The sequence below is a fragment of the Megalobrama amblycephala genome, linkage group LG1, assembly GCF_018812025.1.
Source record: "Megalobrama amblycephala isolate DHTTF-2021 linkage group LG1, ASM1881202v1, whole genome shotgun sequence".
Taxonomy (NCBI): domain Eukaryota; kingdom Metazoa; phylum Chordata; class Actinopteri; order Cypriniformes; family Xenocyprididae; genus Megalobrama; species Megalobrama amblycephala.
Window position 1 is genome coordinate 22,645,574 of NC_063044.1, and position 9,024 is coordinate 22,654,597.

The window sequence follows — 9,024 nt, forward strand, 5'->3', positions numbered from 1 at the left end:
ACTGTTCTTTTATTTGTATTTTTTTATATATATATATATATATATATATATATATATATATATATATATATATATATATATATACAAGGTGATGGTAAACGCCAACAGCGGTCTAGGATACCAAACCACGGCGGGGGAGGTGGCGGTGGCCGAGGACCCTCAGAGGCCCTACCACACACCGAGCCGCCGCACCCTGGTCAGCAAAAGAAGGAGGGACCTCTCGAAGTTGTATGATGCACTGAGGGAGGCAGACTGGGGTGTTATCCGCTATAGAAGCCTGCTGCAGAGGGGGCACAGACAGACCGCAGACCTCCGGAGGAGGCTTGTGAATCTCCGGGAGGCAGTCGGCCGTGTGTCACATCACGCCAGCCTGCAGCGGACGATGCACGGCCAGATCTCTGCCATCGTCTGTCTCCTCGCCTTTTGGGAGCCGCTCGCGGAACCACAACCACTACCCGAGGGAATCCGCTTCCATAAGTCCGTCTTGTCACGAGGGGCTCGTTTAAACCGTTTGTGTGACGAGTAGGTGTGTTTACTGACGCTTTGCCTTTCTCGTTTTTTTCAGGAGCCAACAATGTCCAAGTGGTGCCGCAAAATGAGCACTCGGAGGAAGGGGGTTCCCTCGGGTGAAGCGGATCCAACCAGACCATGGTACAGGTGGTTTCATCCATGAAAAATTATATAAAATATGAAAAGACATCTATAAGCAATTTGTCCAAGAACCCATTATTCGGCAGCCATTACATTATTGTGAAATGGGATGTTTTTTGATTCCCCGGTTCCCGTTTGTACCAGAAAGCCCCAAATCACCTGAAACTTAGTGGAATTCATCCGACAGAGTGTGCCAAATTTCGGCCGAAATTTTCGAGTTTCCCGGATCTTCTCGAATTCTGATAGGGGGCGCTGAGACGTAGACAGGAGCGCAAGTTAGGTGGCGCTAGACCCTTCCTGAGCCGAGATATGGATATCCCACTTTATATTTATTCCATTGAAACGAAATAGTGGGTTCGCGGGCGGTGGAATTTTGCGACGAAACTTGGTGCTACGGACTCGGGGGGGCCTGCCGAGTGCCGTAAAATAGTTTTTATCAGGTTTGGAACGACAGTTCAACTTGATGAATGAGAATGGTTTAACTGGTTAGTGAACAATCATGAGAGCGGCCAAATAAAGCGTTCCGCAGGGTTCAACGTGGGGCAACAGGTCATTTTCCGACTATAGTGGGTAATCGGGCAAATAATGGGTTTTGGGGATGGGGCGTGGCTTAGGAGCGGTCATGGGTGGTCACCTGATCATTTGCCCACTATAGTGGGTAATTGGGCAAATAATGGGTTTTTGGGATGGGGGCGTGGCTTAGGAGCGGTCGGGGGGGTCACCTGATCATTTGCCCACTGTAGTGGGTAATCGGGCGAATAGTGGGTTTTTGGGATGGGGGCGTGACCTGGAGGTGGTCAGCGGGTCACCTGATCGTTTGGCCACTATAGTGGGTAATCGGGCAAATAATGGGTTCGTGGAACGGGGGGCATGGCTTAGGAGTGGTCAGGGGGGGTCACCTGATCATTTACCCACTATAGTGGGTAATCGGGCAAATCATGGGTTCGTGGGACAGGGGGCGTGGCTTAGGAGCGGTCAGCAGTGGTCACCTGGTCATTTGCCCACTATAGTGGGTAATCGGGCAAATAGTGGGTTCGGGGAACGGAGGGAAGCGAGAAAGTGACCGGTCCACGATTATACGAATGGCAGAGAAAGCTCGTTCGAGTAGCCAGGAACTGGGACGTTGAGTCTGCCACCCTCTGGATGCGGCCGGTACTGCCTCATAAGGGCCTCGGATTGGGGGCGCTCCCGTTTGACCCAAAAAATTCGGACCGGTCAGCGCACAAAAACCCACGCCCGAGGACCCGGTACGTAATGGGGAATCGGGTACTTGGCCGGATTCTCGCACTACCTGGAGTTGTTCATAAACATATTAATAGAAAAAGTGTCATTACACTGTATTCAGCACAAACTAGGCTACAATAATATGTGAGGAACATGTATGTACATATTTGTGTTTTTGAAGGAATAACGTTTATGCGTGGTTATTGAAAAAACAAAAAACTTAAGTCACTGAAATAATGTATGCGTGGAGGCATGTTGATGGATTCTCATATGTTTATGTCAATTTTCTATACAGAGGAGTAATATGTGACCCGATCTGGCGAAATGAGTTGGAAGTCGCAACATTCTATTTTAAGATATGGGCCAATAATGTGGAAAAAAAATGAAAAAAATTGATTTTTTTTTCTTAAGCTAATTTCAAAGAACAGACTTTCAAAAATAATCTCCCAAAGTTTCGTAGTCCAGATAATTGAGTAAAGGTATTTAAATGGCTATTAAATTTGACATGGTTTTACTAAATTCGCTGGACGCCCCTAACTTCTCAACTCCTCTCGTCACTTATGAGCATTTCCCGGTATCCCCTGAAACGTCATTATCTCTGCTCTACAAATATGGTGTTACACGTTGTATAGAACCAATCAAACAGCTTAGAAATGTAAACACACTGACCTAAACGCTGATTTTTAACAATGGGAAGCCCCGTTTCGACTGACAGGCACGCGATCGGTCCAGCCATCCTCCTGTCAGACTAGCGCGCCTTATAAAATAAAACTCCCATTTGCGTGTCTCTCTTTAAAAGCCAATAAAAATTGAATCCATATAGGTAGCACAAAAATTCTTTTTGCATACAAAACCAGAGACTTGAAGCCTTCATATCAAGCCTCCAACATGCTTCTGTTGTGTTGTTTTCACCCTCTAATGAGTCTGAGTAATATGCGTTTACAACAAAAACAGCACAGCTGCTAAATGAATACAAGTATGTATATTTCACGTGCTCATAACTTCATGAAAAATACACAGATCATTAAAATGGCACATCAATATTTAAAGCAGACTCTCAAGATTAAAATGAATCCAAAATCAATATAATATATTGCGTTGATCACAAGATATTACTCACGAAATGATTTAACATACTTGGCTAAAAACATGTCTCTCGTCTCTCCGGGATGCAGTGTGTATCCAATGTTCCCGGAACCATCCATGTTCATTTTCCAACGTGGAATAACACAAAATATATATCATTTTAATGCTTAGAATCTCATCTTTTTAATGCGTCTAACCATTTTGAAAAACTCCTAACGAGTGCTGAGAAGCGCCTCTAAACCGGAGTTTACCGCCTGTTGGCGCCACCTGGCTGCGGAAAAAATGAACAACAATTTTTCAAACTATTCTTTATGCTATCACGACGAAATTTGAACCAGATGCAGCTCACATATAGGAGAGCATCACCAAAATATATATTTTTAGCAATATTATTGTGTTCCTGAGTTATTCCATGTCAAATAAAAAAAAAAGAAAAAATTATTTAAAAAAAAGTATATATATTTTTGTCTTTTATCAGCTGTTTCTCAGCAAGAAAATGTCCAAATGTAATGTAATTTATATTTTCTTAAAATTTTAAATGTTTTCTATCAAATGATACCTACCTTTTGACTCTCCTTGCTACAGTTTTGGAGTTATGAGTCTTTACTTTTGTGTGTGTCGCTCAGGGAAAAAAAAAAAAAAAAAAAAAAAACACTCTAAAAAAGCCTTCAGGTCTTAAAGTGTTAATTCAAATAAATACTTTCAAATAATTTGAGCTTCTGCCTGGTTTAGCATTTATAAATATAAAAATGTCTTTGGTCAAATTAAGATGTAAAATAAATAGTTTATCCCTTTTAATGCAATGGATTTTGAAAGATATCAACAAAAAAATGGCAAAAAACTTTAGAAGCGATTTTCTCAGGTTTTCAATTTGAAAAAGAGGGCAGACGACCATAATTCAAATGGGTATATCTTTAAAACCATTCAAGGTATGACTTTGACTAGTCCCAATTTTGAAATTTGGGTCACTGTGACTCATTTTGCTGGATCAGGTCACATATATTCAATATTTATTGTCATCACTATGAGCGCTGGATACTGTGTTTTCAATTCATACTTGCAGCCGGAGGGCGCTCTGTGCATTTTTAGTCCACAAATTCATCTAAAGAAGAACAGGAACCAGGAACCAGGAACTAATGGCATGTCTTCTAGTGATGGGAAGTTCGGATCATTTTACTGACTCGGACTTTTGAGTCTCGTTCAACAAAATGAACGAATCTTTTTTCGAGTCATTTCGTTCATTTTAGCAAAATGTAATTAAAATGTTACGTGTTACTTCCCCAACACATCTACTACTTATGCACACGTTGATCCCACTACAAACAATACAAAACTACAATGCTATAAGATTCAGAAATGATTAATTCTTTACCTGAGTCTTCAGTTTATGACAAGCTGATTAAGCTCACCTCACCTCTTGTCTGACAAGTCCTTCGGGTTTAAGTCATTCCTTAATGACGTGACAGGCAGTCCCATGCTAAACCAATGCAGTCTGAGCCGGTAAGAGAATTGATTAGTTCATTTCATGAGTCTTTCGGGTTTTTGAGTTGTTCCTTAAACACGTGACAGACCCATACACTAAGCCAATGCATTCTGAGCCGGAAAGAGAATTGATTAGTTTTCTTCATGAGTCTTTCGGGTTTTGAGTCGTTCCTTAATCACGTAACAGACCCATACGCTATTTCTGACATTTCTGTCACTGTTTTTGTTACTGTTTCTTGAGGATCTGTGGTGTGTTATTATAAATAAATAAAGCCCTGTTATAAATAAAATATTGATTAATTTATCTTTTTGACTGTCTATCTGTAAATAAACACTAGGCTATATAATAATATAATAATCCAAGCCTACAATACAAAGTATTTATAGCCTAGTTTGTTCATTTTTACTCCAATTTTGAGTTTGCTGTTATAATAATTACTTTTCCTAGGCAGACTTGACATATTGGTCTAATATAAGAAGACTGCTCAAAAAGGACATAATGACATAAATTAAAAGCAAATAACATTTTGAATTTGAATTATTAATGTTAGTTTAAAACATCAAGGTTATGATAACTTCAGCTTTAACAGTTGTAACACAAACTCAAACAAAACTAGAGAGAGTTAACGTTATTTACTAATAAATATAATGTGCTTGGGTCACACAGCATAGTGTATGGGTATGTCACGTGATTAAGGAACGACTCAAAACCCGAAAGACTCATGAAGAGAACTAATCAATTCTCTTTCCGGCTCAGAATGCATTGGCTTAGTGTATGGGTCTGTCACGTGATTAAGGAACGACTCAAAAACCCGAAAGACTCATAAAAAGAACTAATCAATTCTCTTTCCGGCTCAGAATGCATTGGTAGCGTATGGGTCTGTCACGTGATTAAGGAACGACTCAAAACCCGAAAGACTCATGAAATGAACTAATCAATTGAATCATCAGGTGAACTACTTCTAGCAGTACAGAACCTGTAGAATATTGCACATGCGCGACTGAACGAATCACCCCCCGAGACGACTCGTTCTTCCCGAGTCACATTAAAGATTCGTTCAAAATGAACGAATCGTTCAAAATGAACGAATCGTTCAAGAACGACACATCACTAATGTCTTCTAGAGGTCGCTAACCATGGCTTTAGCATCCAGATAAACACTTTTGAAGACAATAATACACGATTGAGACGATGTATACATGTATTGCCTCAGAATAGCGCTCGCTCCGTGGGTGTGGCCGCATTAGTGGATAATGAGCTGAATCACGGACTTCTGACATGGCTCTTTTTTCATACAGATTACATAAACACAGAATTTTTGTTTTTGATTTGACTTACACGATTTAAAATCTGACATTTCAACGTCTCTTTAGACATAAGTCTCATTTTTTTTGTGGCTGGCGTGACCACCGACCCGAGGGAGTTAAAAATTAAAATAGCGATGGCTCTCTTGTCTCCGTGAATACAGTAATAAACGATGGTAACTTTAACTCTTTCCCCGCCAGCCTTTTTTTAAAAAGTTGCCAGCCACCGCCAGGGTTTTTGACGATTTTCACAAAATTTTAATGGCCCACAAAATATTTTTTTCTATGAATATATGAACATGCCACATATCAAAATAAAGATCTGAGCCTCTGCTTTTAAACAAAAAAAAAACTGTTTTATTTTATCTTCATTTTTTCTTTTTTTATTGCCACCTGAACATAGACAGGTTTTGTCAAAAACACAACATTCTGGACAAAAAGCTGAGAAAAAGGCATTTTTATCAAACAAGTGCATTTTCAAGCAGAATACATTCAGATGTCGTTTCCATCATATATAAAACCTTCCAAAATAAATTACAATTATAAATAAATCTAAAATATATTAAATGTAGGCACTGTAATTTGCTTTTGAGTGGTACACAGAGTAACATTTCCCAGGATGTAAGGGGACGCCACAGCTTTGGCAGTAGAACGAGGTCTCCTTCCGCAACCCCTTACGTACACAAACTCTGCATCGTCTGGTTGGGTGTTGCTTTTTGGGAGTGGGCAGGATTGGAACAAGTTCATGAACAGCAAAACTGACATTCAGCCTGTTTTTTGGGTCAGTGTTGTATGGGGCTCTTGGAGTGTTTTCAGTAGCACTTTTCTCCCCACCACTAGCATACTCTTGGCTAGTCCATGATTTTAGAACACTCTGGATAAATGAGAGAAGAGTGTTACAATTACCCTGTGGATTTTTCGCTTTGTAAATGACAAAAGCGTTGAACAAACTGATCTGAAACAGATACATGACAAATTTCTTCGTCCACTTGTGTGACTTCCTCATAAAAGGGTAGTACACAATGTTTTGGTCTAGTTTGTCAATGCCATTCATTTCATGATTGTATTCCACAATGCATTCTGGTTTTTGCTTTGCAACTTTTTCTTGGTGGCCTCTCTGCCATACCTCAACATGTTACATGTTGTTCTGATGGAATGTTGTAACCATTTTCACTGTTTGTTTGTCTCTCCATGCCATCACATTTTTGTGACACATGATTGTTTCCCCAATCCTAAGGTCAGCATTTCTGACATCTCGAATGACCGCTGGTTCACCTCTGTTTTTCTAATTGTACCACATACATGGGTTTTCACATCAAGTAGGCGCTCACACAGTCGTACAGAGTTGTATAGGTTGTCCATAAACAATCTGTAGCCATGACCTGCTAGGCGATCAAGAAGAGAGACAACTGTGTCTCCCAGGGTTGCGCTTTCCCCACAATATGGCTTCATGTTAAAACAGTAGCCTGTATCAGAATCGCACAAGATGTAGGATTTTACTCCATATTTGATGGGTTTCTGGGGATTGTACACCCTGAAAGCTAGGCACCCACGCCACAGAAACATCCCCTCATCAATGCAAATGTTTGACTTGGGCTGATACATTTCGTGGAATTTGGACACAAGGTGATCCAACACAGGGCGGATTTTGTACAGCCTGTCAGTACAATTGTCTGGCCTTGTTGTATTATCATTGAAGTGAAGAAATCTCCATATGATTTCAAACCTGTTGCGAGGCATGACCTTGTTGAAGTAGGGGGTAGCTAACATGTCATCTGTACACCAGTACATTTCAAGTTCAGGCTTATGAATGATACCAGTGAGAAAAAGGAGGCCCATGAAAGTTTTCATTTCTGAAACTGTGACAGGCTTCCATGCATGACATCTAGCATGTTTTGAAGTGTCACCCATAGCCTGAATATACTGATCAGCATACAGGTTGGTCTGATCAACAATGTTCTGAAAAAGTACATCAGAAATGAACAACTCAGTAAAGTCTAAAGGTTGTTCTGACTCAAGAGCAGCAGCATCACCAATAGGCCCAGGATTCTCAGTGAAGGGAATGTTTTTTGGCTGCCAGTTAATTTCATGCCACTCAGGATCATCAGGTTCAGTATCTTCAGCTGGATGGTTCACAGTGGCCCTTGTTTGGTCACCAGCAGCACCATGTTGATGTACCCGACACATCCGGCCTCTGCCTCGCTGTGTTCTACCTGTAAATAATTATATGGAATTATATTATAATTGGAATTACTTTCAATAAAAAGACATAGATACACACACATATATACTTTTGCACAATATTCTAATTTTTCGAGTTTCACCTGTAAATACATATTACAATGTGGTAAATGTGCACAAAGAGAGAAACAATTTGGCCATTACACGCTCATATTTATGCACACAGCCACACATAAATGCATGCACACACAAACATTATAGTGTTTTTATATATATATATATATATATATATATATATATATATAAATAATATTTATATTATCCAACATTGTGAATTACATGTGCATAAAGATTTCTCATATATTTCTCATATATATCATATACACTTTCTCATATATTTTCTTATCTTGTCTTACCTCTACGCGTTCTGCAACCTGGGAACGACGAATGAGATCTTGGCCTTGAATGCGTCCACTCACTGTCCGAAGTATCACAGTCTGAACTGTCACTGTCCACTCTTCGACACACAGGTGAACTTTGTCTTCGTCCAGATCGACGGGTGAACAATCTATCTGCTGCTCGTCCATGACTAGAACTTTCTGTGACAACATGTGCATCTCTCTCACTGACTACTTCGTCCCGATCAGATTCAGAATGATCAAATAAGGAGTGATCGGACTCCGAGTCCATCAACACCTCCAGTACTTGATCAGCCGTATACCTCTTCATTTGTCCGTCAGATATTTTGACCTACATTCTCGCTACTCCATTCATGTTTGAGCCGATCGCAGTGAATTTATTTGATCAAAAAGTTCCGTACTCTTTCAGAGCATGCGCACAGGTCTTCCTTACCGTATACCACCTAAAACACGGATACCCGGAAAATTCCGTGTTTGGCGGGGAAGCGTTTTATCATAAAACCCGGAAAATTCTGTGTTTGGCGGGAAAAGAGTTAATCACATTTAACAGTACATTAGCAACATGCTAACGAAACATTTAGAAAAACAATTTACAAATATCACTAAAAATATCATGGATCATGTCAGTTATTATTGCTCCATCTGCCATTTTTTGCTATTTTCCTTGCTTGCTTAC

General features: G+C 40.1%; 1 protein-coding gene across 1 annotated transcript; it reads right to left on the reverse strand.

The window, feature by feature from the left end:
• Nucleotides 1–6,087: 6,087 nt before the first annotated feature.
• LOC125244481 (piggyBac transposable element-derived protein 4-like) lies at nt 6,088–8,811 on the reverse strand. Its single transcript, XM_048154561.1, has 2 exons — nt 8,346–8,811; nt 6,088–7,961 (listed from the first exon to the last, which is right to left on the reverse strand). Exons 1-2 carry the CDS (start codon nt 8,656–8,658, stop codon nt 6,946–6,948), a joined length of 1,329 nt encoding a protein of 442 aa, XP_048010518.1. The 5' UTR covers nt 8,659–8,811; the 3' UTR covers nt 6,088–6,945.
• Nucleotides 8,812–9,024: the final 213 nt, after the last annotated feature.